Below are 24466 nucleotides of genomic sequence, written 5' to 3'. Positions count from 1 at the left end.
CCCAGGAAATTAACGTAACTTTTAAGAGAGTATAGAGCTCAAAATAATTTAACAAGCTAGTTTATTTTTTGTTTCATCTGCAAGATGAGACAGGAAAAAATACGATTTCTTCATGGTCACTTCTACTGGTTTTTTTTTTGAGACAGAATCTCACTGTAGTGTCCAGGTTGGAATGCAGTGGTGTGATGACAGCTCACTGCAGCCTCAACCTCCCAGGCTCAAGTCATCTTCCCACCTCTGCCTCTGGAGTAACCGCAACTACAGGCGCACCATCACTGCACCCAGCTAAAGTTTTTTTTGGGTACAGACAGGGTCTCACTATGTTGCCCAGGCTGGTCGCAAACTCTTGGGTTCAAGCGACCCTCCCATCTCAGCCTCCCAAAGTGTTGGGATTACAGATATAAGCTACCACGCCTGGCCCTATTTCTACTAGTTTCATCACTGGATTTGTGAGCCTAGCCCAACTTCCTCAACCCAATTGTCCTCAGAGGAGGCAATGTATTTCTCACTTCTGTAATTCCACACAGCAAACCCAAGATTTCAACATGCCCAGTAGCTTGTACCCAAATGTTTTGCTTATATTCTCCTCTTCCCCTTCTTTCTCATGGAACATCATCCAGCTTGGCAGAGAGAATCCAAAGCAGCACTTCCCCACACTATGCTCTGACAGGGTGGCAGGTGCCCAGGGGACAGCTCCCTCCAGCCTAGAGCAGCCCTGAGCATTTTCCACATGGTGGTCAGGAAAAAGGCTGGAAATAACACATTTAAACCTCAGGAACTTCTGTACTCTCTGTCACCCTAGTCGTAAGGGAAATGGACTACAAAACACTGAAGAAAAAAAAAAAACATCCTTGACACACAAAAGTAATCATCTAACCGCAACTGTTCAAAGTTTACAACGCAGAGAGAAGCCTCTCAGTGCCTTGCTTTTTAACTATCAACCACATTCAACAAAGGTATAAAACACAATTACTTTATTGATTTCTTACAATCAAATACTGCCAACTAGCATTACTTTCACTCTTGCATCATTAAAAACAAAGGGTATTTCCTCCTTGGTATTTTCAAATGATGCACTATACAATAAACAAAGTTAGAACTTAAAATGCACCCTGATTAATTATGTAAACTGGTAATTTGTTTAAAAAAAGCATAATAATTTGGTTCCTTTCTTCATAAAATGGAAATTTAAATATTTCTTCTGATAGTCTTGAGGTTATTATGAGTAGTGCAAAGTGTGGCACATATAGTTTCATCTAGAAGGGTGTGTATCTTACACACCTTATTTAAACAAACAAAATGTGCATTAACAAAATGCATACAGTCAATGCATGATAGAAAGCATGTTTCAAATATAAGGCAGCCCCTGCGGCCACCATATTATTTAGGTTTTGCATTATCATTTATGGCATTATAGATTAATTACACATAACTTTTATACATTTTAACCCTGAAGATAAGAAAAATAACTGTTGCTTGAAAGAAATTATTCCAGGTAGCCATTTGGTTTGTATCAGGAGAAACCGAACCTCCATGAGTTTAGTGTCTGCCAAGTCGGAATCATTAGCTCAAGTGAGTGAATGAGATATGCGGCGCATTTCACAGTGACTGTTTCCCAAGTCCTGGCAATGCCTCTGCTCCCACAGTCCACCAGATGAAGCATTTCCGGGATGACCCTTCTATGTGGTTTTCCCTTTTCATTTTTTTTTTTGCTGGATTAATGATTACTGTATTATTTCCTCTTTTCCCCTTTTCTGTGGCCTTCCATTTTAATTACTCATAAATCCTTTCAGAATATCCTCAGAGAGCTCCATAAGGGGAAGTTCTGGAGATGGAAAATCCAAGGGAGGAAGATTGGGGATTGGAATGTCCTTGGCTTTCCCGGTATTTGCTGCGAACTTCTGCCAGGTCGAGGAGGCTGTAGCAGTTTCTGAATGTGGTGGCAAGCTCCATAACTCTGATGTTTCTACAAAATCAGCATCTACATCCAGCTCCTTTTCTATTGGACCTTTTAGAAGTCTGGCCTTTTCAGCCTTTAGTTGTTTATTTTCTTTCCTTAATCTTTCATTCTCAGCCACAAGGAACTCCACGTGCCTCTTCAAATCTGCAATTTTGGTTGCCTGCTCCTCTATAATTGTTTTATCATCTTTTGGGGCTTTGCTTCCAATACATGGCTCTGCTGGCTCACTCTTTTGCTGAAGTAAATATAGTAGTGTGTCTGGATCCCTGTCAAAGATCCCCTGAATCTCAGGCAGGCATTTCTCTGTAGAAGGGCTGTACTTCTCAGAAAGGGGGCTCTGGCCCTCTGCATCCTCTGCAGAGGGTTTGTGAGATGCCTGAAGATGGGCAGCTACATCCTTGTCTGTGTTCTGCTGGGCTTTCAATCTTTCTTCACGTTGGGCCCTTTTCCATCTCTCTTGGATGAGGAGGAGCTGTTTCATATGGCTATCCCTTTGCAATTCCAGTGAAAGATGAGCCTATTACATAGAAGGAAAGGTAAAATTTGAAGAATTTTAACATTTTAAGTGTCTTAGTAATGTCCAACATACACTACTCCAAAATCCTCCTTTCTGAATAACCCAACAACACTTACAATTTACATACTATGTTTGCAAAAACACCATTCATTCAGAAAGTTAGAAGTCCTATTCCCAATCAATACACTAAATCAGATGTTTTCCTCAATGTGCCTGACCCCATGTGTAATGGCATTTGTACTCAACTTAAAATTAGAAATCTTTCCTCTGTAGACATACTAATTCTACCAACAGCTAAAAAGAAAGTCAGCTTTATCAACAGTGTGTTTGGATAGTTCAAAGCATGCCTGTATCATGAGCAGATTCCACACTTTCAAAGGCAGTGAAAGGGACAGAACACAACTTTAAAGTTCCCTTGGTTCAGTTTGAGAAACTAGTGGCTCTCCCTGCCACTGATATACCTCACAGAAATGATCTCCTTAACTGATACTTTTACAATAAAAAGTTTTAAACAAGATATTTTATATGTATTTATTTTAGAAACAGGGTCCCTGTTGCCGAGGCTGAAGTGCAATGGTCCAGTCATAGCTCACTGCAGCCTTGAACTCAGGTGTTCAAGTGATCCTCCCACCTCAGCCTCCCAAGTAGCTAGAACTACAAGCATGTGCCACCATGCACGGCTAATTTTTTAAAATTTTTGTAGAGATGGGGTCTCACTATGTTGCCCAGGCTGGTCTCGAACTCCTGGGCTCAAGTATGATCCCCCTGCCTTGGCCTCCCAAAGTGCTGGGATTATAGGCACGGGCCACCAGGCCCAGTCTTATGAATAAATGTATCTTGAAACACTTGGCAGGGCCTCCCCAAACACAGAAGACAATTTAAAGCAATTGGTGAAACAAATTTGAAAGTACCTGAACTGCTTAAGAACTCAAGCAAAGACAAGTGGGAGACGGGTCACATTTAAATTATCTTTGACAAGCAAAGGGTAGTCTGTTGGTTTCCTCTTGGCCAGGCCTGTTTACTGACTGTGAGCTAATGATCAAATAAGAGCTAACGATCAGGAATGGTCCAAAGAGGGCTCTCTAAAAGGTACATCTGGCTGGCAATCTGAGATCTGTGAGTAACCACTAGAAAAAAAGAAGTTTCTGCATTCCATGTCTGGGGCATCGACTGTAGTTCATGTAGTTTTAATTTCCGTTGTGAAGTGCTCTTCCCTTGCCCTTTTTATATATTTTTGACTATAGCATTTTGAGAGGGACACAACGCTTTGCTATACACACAATTCAAGCCTCTACAAGAAAACCTTTCTAACCCTTGTTGAAAATATTGGGAACATGTCTCACCTGCTCAGACTGTGTCAGCTTCATGGCTTCAGAAAGATATGCTGTTAAAAGAAAAAACAGGCATGTTAATATGTGTCGCCGTTCTGTAATTAACAGGTAAAAGGAAGAGTTTTAATAATCCTCATATGACAAAGAGAACTGTTCTGATAAATAATTCTGATACAACTGGGGATTTTTTAAATAGAATTCTTAACTTCCCCCAAAAGGATGCCAGTGGCAATAAAATGAAAATATTCCCGACCCTATCTTGAAGGTTTTGTTATTTAAAACTCCTATGGATTTTATAATTCAGAAACTGAAGATAGCCTCATCGGAAAAATAGGTTTAGGGAAGATTAAAATCAAACAAGAACCTATCCAAACCCTATTACTCATTATATGCACAAAAACATCACGAGATTATCAATGACTTTTTATCCATCTGAATACCTGGAATCTACAGGAGTCATTTTGGACTCCTATAGAATCACTTCTAATGAATTGTCTCTGAGTTAAGCCATCAGCCTTACGGTTAAAAGCCCTAAGAACCTGTTGACATACTTACTGTGAGGAAGTTACTGAGGACAGTATAACGTCATTTATGAAGACCTTCAAAAATCTTCTCTGATCTTAGATCCTCGGTGACTATTTGTCTGAATTTTAATAGCCAATGTAAAAATTATTCTTTCCTCTTTAGGATGACTGCTAGAAAACTTAAGGCAAGTTCTTCAAAAAAATCCAAGAACTAATGGTACATTTTGTGAACTATACTACTAGTCCTTTCCCACTTTCTCTCTCTATGGATGTCCTTATCTATGCATCTTTAGTTACATTTGATATTTTATTATACATTCATCGGTAAGACATTTTATAACCTTTTGGGAACAAGGTTAGGTATAAATAACAAGTTCTGTATTATCAGTGAATTGCCCATAATGAATCTCCATTTTTATCTTGCTTGTGTAAACATTTTTGGCATCTCTCATACCTATATTAAGTCCCTCTTTTGCCTTTTTGCAGATATGAGGCATTGCTTTCTGTCTAGTCTTAATCCAAATAATTTAATGATTTGATGTCATACCTTAAGAGTTCCTGCCTGCTAGGTTCTACCGTAGTCCTTAAGATACAATTATATCAGGGATCCCAAACCCCCAGGCTGGTATTGGTCTATGTCTTGTTAGGAACTGGGCCACACACACAGCAGGAAGGGAGCAGCAGGCAAGCCAGTGAAGCTTCATCTGTATTTACAGCCACTCCCCACTGCTTGCATTACCACCTGAGTTCTGCCTCCCACCAGATCAGCAGCGGCATTAGCTTCTCATAGCACAAACCCTACTGTGAACTGCACATGCAAGGGATCTAGGGTGCACTCTCCTTATGATAATCTAATGCCTAATGATCTGTCACTGTCTCCCATCACCCCTAAATGAGACTGTCTAGCTGCAGGAAAACAAGCTCAGGGTTCCCACTGATTCTACATTACATTGAGTTGTATAATTATTTCATTATTTCTATTATTACATTGTAAAATATAAAGTGCACAATAAATGTAATGTGCTTGAATCATCCTAAAACCATTTTCCCCACCTCAGGTCTGTGGAAAACTGACTTCCACAAAACCAGTCCCTGGCAGCAAAAAGGTTGGGACTGCTGAATTAGATGCTCCCTCTCCAGGAAAAAGGAGAGCTGGGGCCAGGTGCAGTGTAGCACTTTGGGAGGCCAAACAGGAGGATTGCCTGAGCCCAGGAGTTCCAGACTACACTGGGCAACATAGCGAGACCCTGTATCAATTTGAAAAGAATTAAAAGAAAAAACAGAGTTGGTTATATAGTCTTTGCTCCAGCCATGCTTACCATAATTACATCCTTCCCACAACACTTTGTCTTTTTTTCCTGTAGTAAGTCTGTACAGCTGCATACTAGTTTCTTTTCCTTTTGTTCATGTTTAAATCTGTGGAGATGGACGGGTGCGGTGGTTCACACCTGTAATCCCAGCACTTAGGGAGGCCGAGGCTGGTGGATCGCCTGAGGTCGGGAGTTCAAGACCAGCCTGGCCAGCATGGTGAAACCCCAGCTCTACTAAAAAAAAAAAAAAAAAAAGAAAAAGAAAAAAAAATTAGCTGGGCGTGGTGGCAGGCGCCTGTAATCCCAGCTACTAGGGAAGCTGGGGCAGGAGAATCGCTTGAACCTGGGAGGTGGAGGTTGCTCTGAGCCAAGATCACGCCATTGCACTCCAGCCTGGGTAATGGAGCGAGACTCCAAAAATCTGCAGAGACATTCTGTCTGCTCTGCTATTGCTCTGATACACTGTAGACAAATTTTCTTAGACATCCCTTCCATCTTGCCTGCGTGTATTTGTCTCCCTGTTTGAACTACAGTTTGCTTTAAATCCACTTTCTTAACAAACGAATAGTTTTCACAAAACCAAGCTTTAGCCAACTGAAATGCCTCCCCACTTTGCAGAACCTTGAAATTGCATATGACAAAGGAGGCTACCGAAGGAGATCCCAAAGCACAAAGAATACAACAAGAATCACACTGTCATTTAAAGTATTCCCCACATTTAAATCTTATAAATGGGGCAGTTTAAAGTTATTTTTAAAGAAGAAAAATTATTTTAAATCTGATTCCATGTTTATGGATTTATTCCACAGACTCACAATAGATACAAAAGTACAGCAACACAGAAATGTAGAAAAAGAGTACCTATCTCAAAAACTGCTAACAATTCTGGTTAAACTACTTCCTTTAATTATGATATGAGGCTAAAATGTAAAGTAGATATTAAGTAAATGATACAATAAAGGAACTAAGGAAATCTGAAGAATGTCTTAAAATAATAACATCTGGCCAGGCGCAGTGGCTCACGCCTGTAATCCCAACACTTTGGGAGGCCGAGGTGGGCGGGTCACTTGGTGTTAGGAGTTAGTTTGAGACCAGCCTGGCCAACATGGTGAAACCCTGTCTCTACCAAAAAATACAAAAATTTGCCGAGTGTGGTGGCGCACGCCTGTATTTCCAGCTACTCGGGAGGCTGAGGCAGAAGAATCACTTGAGCCTGGGAGGTGGAGCTTGCAATGAGCTCAGATCATGCCATGGCACTTCACCCTGGGTGACAGAGCAAGACTCAGTCTCAAACAAAAACCAAAAACCAAAAAATAATAACATCTATTACTCTTCTATCAGGAATCTGTTAAACTGGTCCCAAAGCATAGAAAGTACAGCAATATACTGCCTCTGAATAAGGATAGAATCATTTTCATGTTACCACAGTTTCAAAAGGCTTAGGTTAAGATTTGTTTTCAAACAAAATATTGATCAAATCCATACAAATACCGTGTACTCTGGGGCCTGCTCATCTTCTGACATGCTCATTTTGAGTTCTAAGCACTGTTAATGGCTATTAACTTATTTAAGGTTTTGTTCTTCTGTTTGTATGAAAGAAGAGAAATTCACTTAGGGATGTGCTTATCTGGCAAATGAATGCTCACATGCTCAGTTTCATTTAATTTGGCCATTCATTGTCCACCTCAAGAGATCCTACCTTTCCTCAAAAGGAAAGAGACATCAAGCAACTTCTTATTTCAGCACATTTACAATACAACCACCACAAAGAGGCTATGAAGTCCTTAGCTAGGTAATCTCAGGGTATGTTTTTAGTCTCAGAATCTCCTCTGATCTTTGACAGCTGGACACCCAGGCCCCCTCTGTTTGCCCTTAAATTCCCTCATTTCAGCCTTTCCTTCCTATTAGTCTTTCTCAGATGTTGATCTTTTCTTGCCTCATCTCTAAAATGATTTCCAAATAAGTTGCTTCCTTACAGAATACACCTACATCCATACCTTTCAACACCAGTTATAAGCCCTAGAGATGCAAGTCAATTTCAAAAAGCGAGCTCAGGCCGGGCGCGGTGGCTCAAGCCTGTAATCCCAGCACTTTGGGAGGCCGAGATGGGCGGATCATGAGGTCAGGAGATCGAGACCATCCTGGCTAACCCGGTGAAACTCCGTCTCTACTAAAAAATACAAAAAACTAGCCGGGCGAGGTGGCGGGCGCCTGTAGTCCCAGCTACTCGGGAGGCTGAGGCAGGAGAATGGCGTGAACCCGGGAGGCGGAGCTTGCAGTGAGCTGAGATCCGGCCACTGCACTCCAGCCTGGGCGACAGAGCGAGACTCCGTCTCAAAAAAAAAAAAAAAAAAAAAAAGCGAGCTCATTTCAACCACGTCAATTTTCAACTCCATTCTAAAACACAAGTTGAAACCCCCAATCAACCCAGTGGGATTTACTAATCACATTAAGTTCTATCTCTATAATTTAAGCTAATGTGATCTAACAGATTGTCTTATTTTTCTACTCCTGAGAATGTCACAGAATTTAGACTGGGGGTGGGAAGTGGTTAATTGAAGCCCAACATCAGTTTTAAGTCTTCAAAGACAAGGATTAGGTTACGACTAAAACTTCCTTCTTTTTATATATTCATAACATCCCATAGCTCAGTGCATAACATATGCTGATTCACTCCACTTAACATATGTTATATATATGTAACCATGACCATTTTGGGTTACATAAGGTATTGTTTCACTGGGGCATCCACATAAAACATGGTTTTCTTAAATAGTTAAACACAGTACATCGTCTTTGTAGTGACTACAGATTTAACAATCTGATTCATAACAAAATATGGTTTAGGAAAGATTTAAAGAGCACTAGTTGACATGTTTAACACTGTACAAAGCCCTTTCACCATAAAAACACCCAAAGATTTATGGGATATCTACTGTATGCTCGGACCTACAGCAGATACCTCCAGTACACTTCAGTGGCAAAAATATTTCTTTTTTAAAAAAAGTGGGGGTGGGAGGCTAGGGGAGGGATAGCATTAGGAGAAATACCTAATGTAGACGACGGGTTGATGGGTGCAGCAAGCCACCATGGCACGTGTATACCTATGTAACAAACCTGCACGTTCTGCACATGTACCCCAGAACTAAAAAAAAAAACAAAAAAGGGCTTGGCGCAGTGGCTGATGCCCATAATCCCAGCACTTTGGGAGGCCAAGGTGGGTCAATCATGAGGTCAGAAGTTTGAGACCAGCCTGAACAACATGGAGAAACCCCGTCTCTACTAAAAATACAAGCCGGGTGTGGTGGCGCACACCTGTATTCCCAGCTACTCAGGAGGCTGAGGCAGGAGAACCACTCGAACCCAGGAGGTGGAAGTTGCAGTGAGCCAAGACCGTACCACTGCACTCCAGCCTGGGCGACAAGCAAGACTCCGTCTCCAAAAAGAAAAACAAACAAACAAACAGACAAACAAAACTTAAATTTTTCTCTGAAAATGTATTACTAACTTCCAGGCAAAAAACACTGTAGTGAGAAGACTTACCCAATCTACTGCCCACCTTGCAGTCTGTATTTCACAAGTAAAATATCAAGAGAGGGGCAGCCTCTGTCAGGAAAGAATATGGCTCTGATCATCATACTGGCCTAGAGTGAAAGGAACGTGCCTGCCAGCAGAAGACTTCAGGGTTTGCCCTAAGAAAGATGACCTGCACTCACTTTGGATGTGGCATGAGTAAAACATCCTTTCCCCAAAGATTTTAAAATTTTTTTTATTTCTATTTTTATACTTACCACTACACTAACGAGGACCCAAAGTTTTTCGGTTTGTTACTCAGCCAACAGAAACTGGTCTAAGAAAAACAGGCCCCCAAGATCTATTTCTGAGTTCAACATATGCTAGGTTGCTTGACTGACTAGGGTAAAATTAGGTCTTTGATAAGAAGCCAACAATTCTGAAATGAAAGCTATCATCAGCATGTTACTATAGGCATGCATGTAGAGATGAGATATTCAGAAGGGAAGCTAAAAAAAGACCACAGGAAAAATCTCCCACATTTTAGGTAACAAAAGTCTTTAGCAAGTTTTGCATTATCAGCATGTTAGAAAACAGAAACTCAGTGAAAATGAATTGGTTGGAACTGAATTGAATTACTATTTTGAGAACCTGAAATGGTAAATTATTTGAAACCCAAACTCCTTTTTTATAATAACTAAGATAAAATGGCAGACTTGTTACAATCAGCTCCTGTTTTTAGGGATCTTTGGGCTCAGAAGGCTGTGTCCAGGAATTGTTTGCCACATTTATGCCATCTTCATGGTTTAGAAAGAAGATTGGACTAGCAGGAGCTGGGAAATCCAACACACTTACTTGAAAAATAATCAAAGCTGATATTCTGGTGAGTCAGCAGTATCAGTCTTGTATATGAAAAGCAACACACATTATTACTATTGTGACTTTCTGCTCTTCAGTTTTACACTGAGTACTTAATAACACTCACCTGCAGCCTTTTTGTGACAAGAAATAGCCTCTTCGTATTTGCCTGCAGCTAATAAACGGTCTGCTCGTCTGCTCTGTTGATGAGCCTAGAAGACAAACATCCCTAAGTTGCTCTGGATCATAAAATAAAACACGATTTCTTTTAAAAAGCAACTACCTTTAAAGAAGATAAATAATACTGTTTGTTGCCACATATCAAATCACTATTACAGCTCTATCTGTAGCTGGGGAAATGTAATGGGTAGAGCCTGGAACTACAGCATCTGAAAGGAACTGGCAACTTCTCTCACTTCTACCATAAGCCCTCTCAAGGTTAACACCAGGCACTTAACTCCTTCATTGACTCACATTCTTCCACTCTTTGGAGATTAACCAAGAGTTACAATCATAGATTGTTATTCAAAATGTCTAGTTTCTTGATTTTTAACAAGCTCCTTTCAAAACAAGAGCTATTTTGTAGATACTTTCACTAATCTGTATAGTCTAAAAACTATAATCAGGAAATCACTCATCACGTAGTAAAATCCAAGCTTCTCTTCTATCATGTCATTCTTTCAACATTAAAGTTACTATGTTTTTAAAATAAAAAATTTGGACATTGCATAGTTGATGAATTCATGATACCAACACCTAATATTACAAAGATTGTTCTAAAGATATCTCATCAAAAGAACAAAGTCAAAAAAAATCAGAAGTTCTAACAGCAAATAATGTAATTGCTCTTGAATTGCAAAGGAAAACTGATAAATAAGCAGTCACTGGCCTCCTTACACTTTAAGAATCTCAAAAGGGCTTTAAGGCCAGGCGCAGTGGCTCACAGCTGTAATCCCACCACTTTTGGAGGCTGAGGCAGGCGGATCATCTGAGGTCAGGAGTTCAAGACCAGCCTGGACAACATGGTGAAACCCCATCTCTACTAAAAATACAAAAATTAGCTGGGTGCGGTGGCTCATGCCTGTAATCCCAGCACTTTGGGAGGCTGAGGCGGGCAGATCACGAGGTCAGGAGATCAAGACCATCCTGGCTAACAGGGTGAAACCCAGTCTCTACTAAAAATACAAAAATTAAAAATTAGCCGGGCATGGTGGCGAGCGCCTGTAGTCCCAGGCTACAGGCGCTGAGGCTGAGGCAGGAGAATGGCGTGAACCCCGGAGGTGGAGCTTGCATTGAGCCGAGTTCGTGCCACTGCACTCCAGCCTGGGCGACAGAGTAAGACTCTGTCTCAAAAAAACAAAACCAAAAACAAAAACAAAAATTAGACATGCGTGATGGCGGGCGCCTATAATCCCAGCTACTTAGGAGGCTGAGGCAGAGGCTTCAATGAGGCGACATAATGCCACTGCTCTCCAACCTGGGTGAAGAGAATGAAACTCCATCTCAAAAAAAAAAAAGCTTTAATATACATTATTTCAGCTGCTTTAATTACGACTTTGTGAATGCATTTTCCTCTCTTACATAATGAGGCCCAAAAGACTGGTGGGGGTCGTGTAACTTACATAAGATTATACATTTAACTAGCAAGGAGAAAGGCAGAGATCATCAGCTAAAGTTTCCTACCTCATGTAATGGTTTTCCTCAGTTACAAACTCACACATGATTTAGCAAAGCTTCACAGCTTCACAAAAAAGCGAAAAGCATTGTACACCCATGTTCATAACAGCATTATTCACAACAGCCAGAAGGTGAAAGCAATCCAGATGTCCATCAATAGATGGAGATGGATAAATGCAGTATATACACACAAAGGAAAGGTACTGTCTTTAAAAGGAAGGTACTTCTGACACATACCACAACATGGATGAACTGTGAGGACATTAGACTGAATAAGCCAGTCATAAAAGGACAAATACTATACAAACCAACTTATTGGGTATCTAAAGTAGTCAAACTCATAAAAACAGGAAAGTTGAATGGTGGAACAAATCATTGAATGGGGGAGGGGTAAACGGGGAGTAGGTATTCAAATGGCATAGTTTCAGTTTTGCAAGATGAAAAAGTTCTGGAGATTTGTTGCACAACCATGCAAATATACTTAACACTACTAAACTGTACACTGAAAAATAATTAAGAGGGTAAACTTTACGTGTTTTTTACATCACTTAAAAAAGGTGAAAAGTGGCCGGGTTTTGTGGCTCCTGCCTATAATCCCAGCACTTTAGGAGGCCAAGGCAGGCAGATCACTTGAGCTCAAGAGTTTGAGACCAGCCTGGGCAATATGGTGAAAACCCATCTCTACAAAAAATACAAAAATTAGCCGGATGTGGCACTCGCGTCCCAGCTACTCAGGAGGCTGAGGTAGGATCATCACTTTGAGCCTGGGAAATGGAGGCTGCAGTGACCTGTGATCACACCACTGCACTCCAGCCCAGGCAACAGAGTGAGATCCTGTCTCAAAAAAAAAAAAAGTTGGGCACAGTGGCTCATGTCCGTAATCCCAGCACTTGCAGAGGCCAAGGCGGGTGGATCACCTGAGGTCAGGAGTTTGAGACCAGCCTGGCTAACGTGGTGAAACTCTGTCTCTACAAAAATTAGTCGGGCATGGTGGTGGGTGCCCGTAATCCCAGCTACTCCGGAGGCTGAGGCAGGAGAATCACTTCAACCCGGGAGACAGTGGTTGCAGTGAGCTGAAATCGCACCATTACACTTCAGCCTGGGCAACAGTGAGACTTGGTCTCAAAAAAAAACCCAAAAAAACAAAAACAAAAAAAACCAAATCTGTTCTGTCAGTTGAAAAATGATTTGTCTTGGATGCTTTTTAAAGACATGTCCCTTTGATGCTGCATAAAATACTTCACAGAATCACGTTTGCAATTGAGATTATAAATATTCTGGGCATGTTTACAAATCATACTAAGTATAAAATACAGGTGAAAACAAAAGTAGAAAACAGCACTTCCAGCAATGCGTTGCTGTTTGCCTTCCCCCCGCCGCCCCTACCCCCCGCTTCTATTTTTGTAAGAAACAAACAAGCAACAATCTTAAAGACAAGATTGGTGCCTTTCAATTAGAGGATTTCAGATACTTTTTATTCTTTAAGTAGTAATCAAACTTTCCTCTAAGTCTTAACATATGCCTGGGAACAATAGGTCACAAGAAATGACTGGGTAGGGTGGGCGCAGTGGCTCACGCCTGTAATGCCAGCACTTTGGGAGGCTGAGGCAGGCAGATCACTCAAGGCCAGGAGTTCAAGACCAGCCTGGCCAATATGGCGAAACGCCATCTCAACTAAAAGTACAAAAATTAGCCTGGCATGGTGGCACATGCCTGTAATCCCAGCTACTCAGGTGGCTGAGGCACAAGAATTGCTTGAACAACTTGGGAGGCGGAGGTTGCAGTGAGCTAAGATCATGCCACTGCACTCCAGCCTGGGCAACAGAGCAAGACAGCCTCAAAAAAAAAAAAGACTTGGGGATTAAAATGGATGAATTTTAACCTGGAGACTTGGACTGAACAAAAAACACATTCTGAACACATGAGCATTTTCTAGTACCCACAAATTACACAGATCTTTTGGGAACAGAATGTACATGATGAAGAAAGCTAGTATGTACAAGCAGTTATGATTAACCTAATTTCTCTAATGAACATGTTTTGATACTATTAAAGCAAGTGTTATTAAATCAAAAGGCTCTAGGTTTTAATAAAAATACAAATCACCTGGTTAAAATACAGATTCTAAAAGGCCAGGTGCAGTGGCTCACACCTATAATCCCAGCACTTTGAGAGGACGAGGAGGGAGAATCGCTTGAACCAGAGAGGCAGAGGTTGCAGTGAGCCGAGATCATGCCACTGCACTCCAGCCTGGGCAACAAGAGTGAAGCTCTATTTCAAAAAAAAAAAAAAAAAAAAAGATTCTGATTCAGGAGGTTTGGAGCACGGCTTGAGACTCCACCCAGGAAAAGTCAAAGTTTCTGGCTTACGGATACACTCTAAGAAGCAGGGATGAGATGCTATTTAAGGTTACTTCATTCTAACACCTTTTTTCTATCTGTGTGTCACTAATGACTTCAATCACTTTCTATCTTATACTATGGATATTTATGTAGCTCCATAATTAAACTTCAAACTCTGTGATGACAGAATAACCTGTTAATTGAACACCAAAAAAATAAAAAGTTCTCAAACAGTCAGAGCAGGTCCTCATGGCTCTCCCAACTCCCTTAAAACATCCCCATGTAGGGTCCAATCTCTAATGAGTCTGCCAATTTAGGAGTTAAATCTCATTATAGTTTCAGATTATTGCTGAGCTCAACAAAAACACACCATCTCCTCTGGGTTATTTAGCACCAGAGCAATCAAATTTCATATTTTAAGTAGAGTTCCTACTACGTTCTTATTAGACACACAGCAAACACAGACTCGATAGAGCTCAACTGCCAACGTTCAAATCTCAATTTGACCACATATGAGACACACGAGCCCGGCTTTCCCAATTATCTGCCTCAGTTTTCTCATCTCTAAAATGAGAGTTATTGTCTGCTTATGTAAATTTGATGGCACCAAAAACAAAAGAGTTTGTGAAAATTAAACTAGATTAAACATCACAGTGCTTAGAATGGTGCCTGGTACTGGTACATACTCGATATATCCCTCGTTAAGTACTACAAGACGATAGAAGTGATGGAAGTACCTGCCATCAAGAAGTTGACAATATTGTTGGGTCTGGACTAAATTGCATTTTTTGAAAAATTTTCATCTTAATTATTTTTGAGACAGGGTCTTGCTCTGTTGCCCAAGCTGGAGCGGAATGGTGCAATCATAGCTCACTGAAGCCTCAATATCCTGGGCTCCAGCAAGCCTGCCACCTCAGCCTCCTGAGTAGCTAGGAATACAGTCACATGGCACCACACCCAGCTAAGTTTTATTTTTTGTAGAGGTGGGGTCTTGATATCTTGCCCAGGCTGGTTTCAAACTCCTGGGCTCAAGCAATCTTCCTCCCTCCCTCACCCAAAGTGCTGGAATTATAGGCATAAGCCACTATGCCCAGCTAAATTGCATTTTTTATAAACTGAAGATTTTACAGAAAACCTATCTTGGTGGTGGTTATTTTTAAAACAACTTTTACAGTTTACACATATTAAAACTGGTCTCTCGGCCGGGCGCGGTGGCTCAAGCCTGTAATCCCAGCACTTTGGGAGGCCGAGACGGGTGGATCACAAGGTCAGGAGATCGAGACCATCCTGGCTAACACGGTGAAACCCCGTCTCTACTAAAAAATACAAAAATCTAGCCGGGCGAGGTGGCAGGCGCCTGTAGTCCCAGCTGCTCGGGAGGCTGAGGCAGGAGAATGGCGTAAACCCGGGAGGCGGAGCTTGCAGTGAGCTGAGATCTGGCCACTGCAGTCCAGCCTGGGCAACAGAGCAAACTCCGTCTCATAAAAAAAAAAAAAAAAAAAACAAAACTGGTCTCTCTTTAAATACTGTTCTTGGTAGAATCACAGCCATTAAAAGTAATAGGCTGAGGCCGGGAGCGGTGGCTCACATTTGTAATCCCAGCACTTTGGGAGGCCAAGGCAGGCAGATAACGAGGTCAGGAGTTTGAGACCAGCCTGGCCAACACAGTGAAACCCCGTCTCAACAAAAAATACAAAAATTAGCCAGACATGGTAGCGCCCACCTGTAGTCTCAGCTACTCGGGAGGCTGAGGCAGGAGAATCTCTTGAACCTGGGAGGCAGAGGCTGTGGTGAGCCGAGATTGCGCCACTGCACTCCAGCCTGGGCAACAGAGTGAGACTCCACCTCATAAAGAAAGAAAAAAAAAAAAAAAGGCTGGGCACGGTGGCTCACGCCTATAATCCCAGCACTCTGGGAGGCCGAGGTGGGAGGATTGCTTGAGACCACCATAGGCAACACAGTGAGACCCCATCTCTACAAAAAACAGAAAAATTAGCTGGGTGTGGTGCTGAGCACCTGTAGTCCCAGCTACAGGAGGGACTGGTAGGAGGATCAGGAGCTCAGGAGGTTGAAGCTACAGTGAGCCGTGATTATGCCACTGCACTCTAGTCTGTGGGACAGAGGAAGATACTATCTCAAAAAGAAAAGGGTAATAAGTCCATAAATATGTTTCTCTGGTAATTCAAAATAAGTTATGACATTCACAATAAAACAGTCCCACCTCTCTGTACTTCCTAGGCAATCCATATGATTCTGTGGGACTTCCCGCATTCTTTTTTTTTTAATTGCTTGATGGGTTACGTTAGATTGAGGTCTACAGCTGTGGTTGCCCATTATTTCTGACAGATGATTCATTTTGTAAACAGCTGACATAAACTTATGGTACTGATAACTATAGATAGAACTGTAAATATATTTTCTCTTATGATTCCCTTGCTTTTTTTTTGAGATGGGGTCTCATTCTGTCACCCAGAGGCTGGAATGTAGTGGTATGACAACGATTCACTGCAGCCTCAACCTCCTGGGCTCAAGTGATCCTCCTATCTCAGTATCTTAAGTAGCTGGAACCACAGGCATGTGCCACCATGCTCAGCTATTTTTTTTTTTCTTTTGGTAGAGACCAGGTTTCACTATGTTGCCCAGGCTGGTCTTGAACTCCTGGGCTCAAGCGATCCACCTGCCTTGGCCTCTCAAAGTGCTAGGATTACAGGTGTGAGCTACCATACTGGGCCCACATTCTTGTATTACCTTGTCGTCTGGATACCTAAAGTATCCCTTCTCCCGATTTTCAAACTTAGGAGCAGTGAATATCAAGAAAGTCTAATTAATGTGACATTCAGAGGCTAGCCAGGTAGAAATATAGGTCTGCAGAAAGCAGGAGTGAAGCAGACAAGCCTGAAAAGGCAAAAGAGAGAGGGAGAGTCTGATTAAGTCTGACAGGCTCCATACATTCATAAACCAAGCTACATTTTACCCCTGCCCTTCCTGCACCCTTCTTTGGAGTCCAATAAATTATCTCTTTTGGCTTAAGCTAATTTTAAGTGGGTTTTCATCAACTATAACCAACAAAAATCCTAGCTACAACAACTAGGTTACTAAGTGACTGCCATCACTGACAAGTACCTTTTACTTCCACATGCTAACTGCCCCAAAAATACATGTTCAATACTACCTTCTTTCCCAAAAGAAAACAGTATTCCTTTCTATAACTTTCTATTTGTTTTCTTCTGTGTCCTTGGGGAAAGCTGTTAAGTAAAGATGAAAAGAAAAGGAACACCAGGCCAGGCATGGTGGCTCACGCCTGTAATCCTCCTTTGGTTTCGGAGGCCAAGGTGGGCAGATCACAAGGGCAAGAGTTCAAGACCAGCCTGGCCAACATGGAGAAACCCCGTCTATACTAAAAATACAAAAATTAGCCAGGCATGATGGCACGCGCCGGTGGTCCCAGCTACGCAGAAGGCTGAGGCAGGAGAATCGCTTGAACCCGGGAGGCAGAGGTTGTGTTGAGCTGAGATTGCGCCATTGCACTCCAGCCTGGGCAACAGAGCGAGACTCTGTCTCAAAAAAAAAAAAAAAAGAAAAAGAAAAAGAACACCATATGAACACTGTACTGAAAAGACAGCAGAGGAAAATCTAATATTCACCTGACCTTATGGTAGGGTCTTCAGTTGAAAGAGAAATCTCACTCACTTGCCCTTTCCCAATCAATGTGTGTCTCCTACAAACAAGTAGCAAACAATTATCTCAAATCAATAAGCACTGAATTGACTGTCTAATATAATGCAATTACACTTAAGATAAGAACTCAAGTGTTGGAGAATTCCAGGAAAGACTTTTTTTTTCCCCCCGAGACAAGGTCTCACTCAGTTGCTCAGGCTGCAGTGCAGTGCAGCGCAGTGGTGTGAGCTCAGCTCACCACAATCTTCACCTCCTGGGTTCAAGCGATTCTCCTGTTTCAGCTTCCTAAGTAGCTGGGATTACAGGCATGCGCCACTACACCTGGCTAATTTTTGTTTTGTTTTGTTTTTTGATATGGAGTTTCACTCTGTCACCCAGGCTGGAGTGCAAGGGCACGATCTTGGCTCACTGCAACCTCTGCCTCCTGGGTTCAAGCAATTCTCCTGCCTCAGCCTCCCAGTCACCCAGGCTGGAGTGCAAGGGCACGATCTTGGCTCACTGCAACCTCTGCCTCCTGGGTTCAAGCAATTCTCCTGCCTCAGCCTCCCAAGTAGCTGGGATTACAGGCACCCACCACCACACCTAGCTAATTTTTATTTTCTGTAGAGATCTGGTTTCACCTTTTGGCCAGGCTGGTCTTGAACTCCTGACCTTAGGTGATCACCCACCTCAGCCTCCCAAAGTGCTGGGATTACAGGCGTGAGCCACTGTGCCCAGCCCAATCTTGCTTTCATATCCTACCATGACCACTTACCCTGTATTTCAAAGTCTTCATCTTTAAAATGGGGGGGAATATCTCATATTTAGCTATTAAGAGGAAGATAAAAATATACATAACGTGTCCGATGCCAATCCCACCACTTAGCAATAACTGCTGGATATCTCTTAGTATTCTCTACCTCCTTTTTCCAGAGTGCTTTCATTATGCCTAGCTCAGCTTGTAACAAAGAAATAAATTTTCCTTGGAATTTTTCAGGGCACAAAGAAGAGGTTCAAATCTTTTTACCTTGAAGATTTTAAGGACAATATAATTAAAATGGGATAGTTATAAGGACTCCAGGTATGCACAAGGCCATTCCTTGGACCATGATATCTGATTACTTTTCTTACAGAAGCTAGAAAGTAAGAGGCTTCATTAACTACCTCATGTGATGTGAGAACTGACCACTCTGGAGGGAAGCTGTTACTCAACAAACATTCTCAGCACTCTTAAGGGCTAAACACATAGAAAACGATTGTGGCCAGGCAGTCACATGGACCCTGTCCTTTGCAGCGGAGGTAAGCAAAACATGAGCAATAGTCATGTATAAATTAAGATCTGATATCACTTTCCGAATCAGCAGCAAACAAACCAAAGAACTAGAAATTATCTCACATAAGTTTTGACATTTGTTACCAGTAGTTACATTGACAAAATTAAGTGTATGGAAAGAAATATCTAAATATACACTAATTTTATTAAGTTATAATTTTTCCATATTTAAAATTGACAGGCTGGGCACAGTGGCACACGCCTGCGATCCCAACATTTTGGGAGGCCGAGACAGGAAGATTGCTTGAGGCCAGGAGTTCAAGACCAGCTTGGGCAACACAGCAAGACCCCAACTCTACAAAAAGTTTTTGAAAAAATTAGCTGGGCATGGTAGTGCAAACCTGTAGTCCCAGCTACTGTGGAGGGCTCAGGCAGGAGGATCCCTTGAGTGTGAGCAACAGAATACGACCCTGTCTCTTAAAGAAAAATTGACCAAAAAACCCTGATGAAACAAACTTACTCAGAGTTCAAAGACTAGCTATTTTTTAGTGGAAGTACAATTTTTCTTTTGACAAACTTCAATAACCAATTAGAATCCATTACCTCTGTGATACATATTAAAATGAATATTTCAAACTAGTCTCTTCCAGATCTTAAAAATTCACTGTGAGGAATTTCTAAGGCCCTTACTGCCAAACCTAACATAAAAGAATCAATACTGGAGCAGAGGTAATAAATGCTAACACAGAATCTACAGTTCAATATAGATGAGAACCACATTGAAATGAACATGATGAGTACAATATGGCAGCATTGGTAGAAACAGGTCTTGATATCAAAATAACTAGTGATTCATAAGGTATTTAAGTCACTGACCTAAGTAATTACCTAATTATCTCAGCTTAGGCTTATTTATCTGTAAAATTGGAAAACCCATCTTACTAAGTTCCGAGGATGTTCTGAGGACACATGATTACAAATCCATGTACTGTGATGAGTCCTTATACAATGAATTTGGATGACACTACGATGTCATTAGACACAGCTTACTGCATTACTAATTCTGAGTATAGAAAAAGAAAAAGCTTGTATAATACTAGCGAAATTTTCAAAGACATTCAAATTATAGCATTGAGAACTATCTCTCATCTTGAGTCAACTAGATACTAAGTTAGGTGTTCTCACACAAAAGAATGTCAGAATTTTCATAGCCAGGCGTGGTGGCACATGCCTGTAATCCCAGCTACTCAGGAGGCTGAGGCAGGGAACTGCTTGAACCCAGGAGGCGGAGGTCGCAGTGAACCCAGATCGCATCACTGCACTCTAGCCTGGGCGAAAGAATGAGACTCTGTCTCAAAAAAAAAAAAAAAAAAAAAAAAAGAATGTCAGAATTTTCAAAAACCCCATCTTATAAAACTGTGAGTGACAATTCTGAGTGCCAGAGGCCTGTAATTGGTACTGATTCAAGTAACTGTCAATGTCTGTCCTACTGTTACCTTCCAATAAACAACTATGCTGGAAATCAAATCTTTCAAGACTCAAATGGTTTAAGAATTCAAGGTGTCGGCCGGGCATGGTGGCTCACACCGGTAATCCCAGCACTTTGGGAGGCCAAGGCGGGCAGATCACGAGGTCAGGAGATTGAGACCATCTGGCCAACATGGTGAAACCCTGTATCTACTAAAAATACAAAAATTAGCTGGGTGTGGTGGTGCGTGCCTGAAATACCAGTTACTCGGGAGGCTGAGGCAGAAGAATCGCTTAAACCAGGGAGTAGGAGGTTGCAGTGACCTGAGATGGCTCCACTGCACTCTAGTCTGGTGACAGAGAGAGACTCCATCTCAAAAAAAAAAAAAAAAAAAAAAAGAATTCAAGATGCCAAATTTCTGACACTTGCCCACATAAATTTTATGGCTGGAATATGGAGTTACACTAGCCTGCTTAAAATGACTGTGTGTCGACATTCAATCCGTTTCATAAAGAGGAGAATTTAAATAGTATTGCCACCATTTAACTAAGTTTTCCTAAACTGGTAGTGATTCTGCAGTTCCATCTGCAATTGTCACCCAGTTTCAGTCTCCTCATAAAACACCACACATTTGTGGGGCAGTTGGCAGGGGTTATGCTGCTGCCAAACAAAGTGAAGCTACCTAGAACTGAACCAATGGTCATTTGGCAAGGACACCTGAACTGTGAAGCACTTTGTAAACAGCTGAATATTTCTAGTAATACTCCTATGAAGTTTCAGTACTGAGCCATCCATTATATTTCATTGCAAACTATTTGTCGCCTTAAAAACAAGAAAACGGCAAGACAGTTCCCTGGCTGAGTCAGAGTCTCGATCAGTCGCCCAGGTCGGAGTGCACAATCTCGGCTCACTGCAACCTCCACCTCCCGGACTCAAGCGATCCTGCCACCTCAGCCTCCCCAGTAGCTGAGACCACAGGCTGGCGCCACCACGCCCGGCTATTTTTGTTTTTTTTTTTGTAGACACCGGGTTTCGCCATGTTGCCCAGGCTGGTCTCGAACTCCTGAGCTCAAGTCATTCACCGGCCTCTGCCTCTCAAAGTGCTAGGATTACAGGCATGAGCCACGGCACATGGCCAGTTCCCTGGTTTAAAAAAACTCACAAATGTAGTCCAATTAGTCTTAAGCGTAAATAACTCTTACCTACCACCTGGGGCAAGACCCAACTTAAAACTGGGAGGGGCGCCTCTCAACAGTTAACCTCGTACCAGTGATTTCGTCTGAGAATCTTAGGCTTTTAAAGCTCAAGTCCAAACCTTTATTCTACAAATAGATTTTAAAGTAAGGGCTTATGGTCTGGTTACAATCGCTAATTCTTGCACTGTACTATGTACTTAGTACAGTTATAAGTGCTTTACACCAATTTACTCCTTTAATCCTCCCAACGAACCTGAAGCAGAGTGAAGTCAAGTAGTTTGCCCAAGATAACACAGCTATCAAGTGACGAGGTTAGAATTCAAATCCAAGCAGCAAAGCTTCAGAACCTATAGCCTTAAACCACCAGACTCTACTGCTCTACTAGGGCTCAGAGTTCTAATGCGAGAAACGAATCCTCTATAGTGCTTTTCCTCAATCCTACCATCGCAAAGAATTGCAAACCTTTGACTCAGAAGTTCTTCCTGCGTGCATCCTTAAGTAATCTGACTTTTGCATCCAAAATGGGTAACCTCTCTGGAAAACTAAAAGATGCAATGGCCAGTCTGAACTCATGTTTCCCGTTAGTGGGATTCTGTTTTGTTGTTGTTGTTGTTGTTTTATTGCAACACCTGAAACGCCTTAAAACACAAGTACACAGGCTATCAGCCATTTTCCTGAGAACAGCAAACACCTATTACACTTTCATGATGCCTAAATTGATGAATCTGAGCTGAAAACAGGAACGGCTGTCTTTTTCCCAGCTGTCTCTAATATATTTGGAAGAAGGTAGACTCAGTTTATGCATGTGAAAGTATGTGAGAAATCAGGGGGAAGTGGGGGGTGAGGAGGCTATTCATTCCTCCATCTCTCCAAAGCGTGGCGACTTAGACTCAGACCCCTCTGCTAGAACTCAAAACCAGTATCACACACCATTTCTGCCTTGGACGGCTTCAGTGCCTCTCCAGGCTGCAGGGAGGTGGCTACGTGGCGCTAGGAGGACTTCCTCCAGCCAGAGAGGAGGTGGCAGCCCCAGCTGGTGGCATCCCCTCGCCCGGGGCCCCGCGGCAGGGGGCGCCAGGAGCTTCCCGGGGATCCCCTAAGAGGGCTAAGTCTGAAGTGACTGGCCTGGAGCCGCAGCTGGGCCAGGGCCTGCCTAGCACCCCCCTCACAGCCTCTGCGACCACCCCTGCCAAACCAACCTCCCAGCCTCAAGGGTTAGCCGACTCGCCGGGGCCGGCACCGGGCTCCTGAGGCAAAAGCACCCAAGACGGACGCTATATTCTGTGGGACACTCACCAGGTTGAGGGGTCCTTCCATTACTTCCATAGACCCCGGGGTAAGCGGCGGCCTTAGGAAGGGGAGTAGTGGCGCCGGGGAACATGGAGGGGACTGCTGGGGAGCGCAACGCAGCCGCAGAGACTGCGGCCCCTCTCTGCGCCCCAAGAGCCAGCGGTAGGCGCTGAGTGAGCAACAACCTCACCACTTCCTCCTCCGGCGCCGCGCCGCGGGCCCGCCCCCTGCGCCACCGCCGCGGCCACGCACGGCGCCATGACGTCACACGCGCAAAAGGCTGGTTCAAGGTGGGAGTGAGGACAGGCAGTGGGTGGGGCCCAGCGAAGGTGGGGCACCAGCTGGCGTACGCTTGCGAGCAGTCAGTCTTTCCTCTCACGAGAAGCGTTAGTTCATATCTTAAAGTCTACTCTGACGTCACGTGAGGGGGTATAGCCTTGTTATTGAAGAATTGAAATGGCTGTCTTCTGCAACTGGCTTCTCACTTTTCCTTTTAGACTGACTTTTCCTTAAATCTGCTCATCGTTACACCCTTACTTGTACTCCCATCCACACCTTTATCCTTGTACAGGATTCATTTTTCCAAAAGGCTGATTTGAGCAATTCTAGACCATGCACTGGACTAACCCCCCTAGAGGTCCGCAAGCTTGAATGATTTAGGGCTCTGCCCTCAAGTTGCTCACAAACTGATAGGGAAAATGATTTTGGTCTAGCCAAATACAACACTTGCTTCATTTAACAAGTATCTGCCAAACCAAAGCTAAGTCTTTCTGTCATGGAATTCACTGACAAATAGTTGTGATTTATGCTGGAAAGGGAACACATAGGGAGCTGTGATACAGTAACCAAGATGGAGTTGGGTGGTAAAGGAAAGCCTCTGGGGAGGGCGTTTTTTTGTGAGAAGGGGTCTTGCTGATGCAATCTCCACTCACTGTGACCTCCCTCTGCCCGCCCCCTGCCCCAGGCGATCCTCCCACCTCAGCCTCTTAAGTAGCTAGGAACTACAAGTGTCCAGGCCAGGTTAATTTTTGTATTTTTTGTAGAGATGGGGTTTCACCGTGTTGCCTATGCTGGTCTTGAACTCCTGAGCTCAAGTGAGCTCGAATGATCCGCCCTCCTGGACCTCACAAACTGATGGGATTATAGGCATGAGCTACCGCACCTGGCTAAGGGTGTAATCTTTAAGATGAAACCTTAAAATGCCAGTTAAACAAAGACACTTATCGACAAAGGAAATGTCTTATGCCTCAACTTTAAAGGAGGTGGGGTTGGGAGAGCTACAGCATTGTTAGGATGTAAGAGAGAGGCAAAAGAAGATACCAGAGAGATAGGAAACTTCCAAAATATAGGTGGCCTTGTAGTGCACAATGAAACATTTGAATTTTACTCAAAGTGCATTGGGAAATAAGTAAAGGATATTAAGCTAGAGAATAATCTGCTTTAATTTACAGTTTTGAAAAAATTAATGTCCCTGTAATGTGAAGAATAGATTGTGGAAGGTCTAAGGGAAAAGAACCAAGACAAGCTAGTTGATTGACTAATTATGGGAG

At 42.6% G+C, this 24466-nt stretch overlaps 1 protein-coding gene across 3 annotated transcripts; it reads right to left on the bottom strand.

Moving 5' to 3' along the window:
- Window positions 1–959: 959 nt before the first annotated feature.
- On the bottom strand, window positions 960–23134 carry LOC105466159 (nuclear receptor binding factor 2). Of its 3 annotated transcripts, XM_011715133.2 has the most exons (4): window positions 22923–23133; window positions 10141–10225; window positions 3821–3861; window positions 960–2477 (listed from the first exon to the last, which is right to left on the bottom strand). In XM_011715133.2, the coding sequence occupies exons 1-4, from the start codon at window positions 22950–22952 to the stop codon at window positions 1770–1772; spliced, it is 864 nt and encodes a 287-aa protein (XP_011713435.2). In that variant the 5' UTR covers window positions 22953–23133; the 3' UTR covers window positions 960–1769. The 3 variants fall into 3 exon arrangements, with proteins under 3 accessions (XP_011713435.2, XP_070925718.1, XP_011713436.2); XM_071069617.1 differs by lacking the exon at window positions 10141–10225 and having other exon boundaries at window positions 22923–23134; XM_011715134.3 differs by lacking the exons at window positions 10141–10225; window positions 22923–23133 and adding an exon at window positions 5652–5858.
- Between the last annotated feature and the right edge of the window lie 1332 nt (window positions 23135–24466).

The sequence above is a fragment of the Macaca nemestrina genome, chromosome 9 (assembly GCF_043159975.1).
Source record: "Macaca nemestrina isolate mMacNem1 chromosome 9, mMacNem.hap1, whole genome shotgun sequence".
Classification (NCBI taxonomy): domain Eukaryota; kingdom Metazoa; phylum Chordata; class Mammalia; order Primates; family Cercopithecidae; genus Macaca; species Macaca nemestrina.
This window is presented reverse-complemented; position numbering and strand designations above follow the sequence as displayed.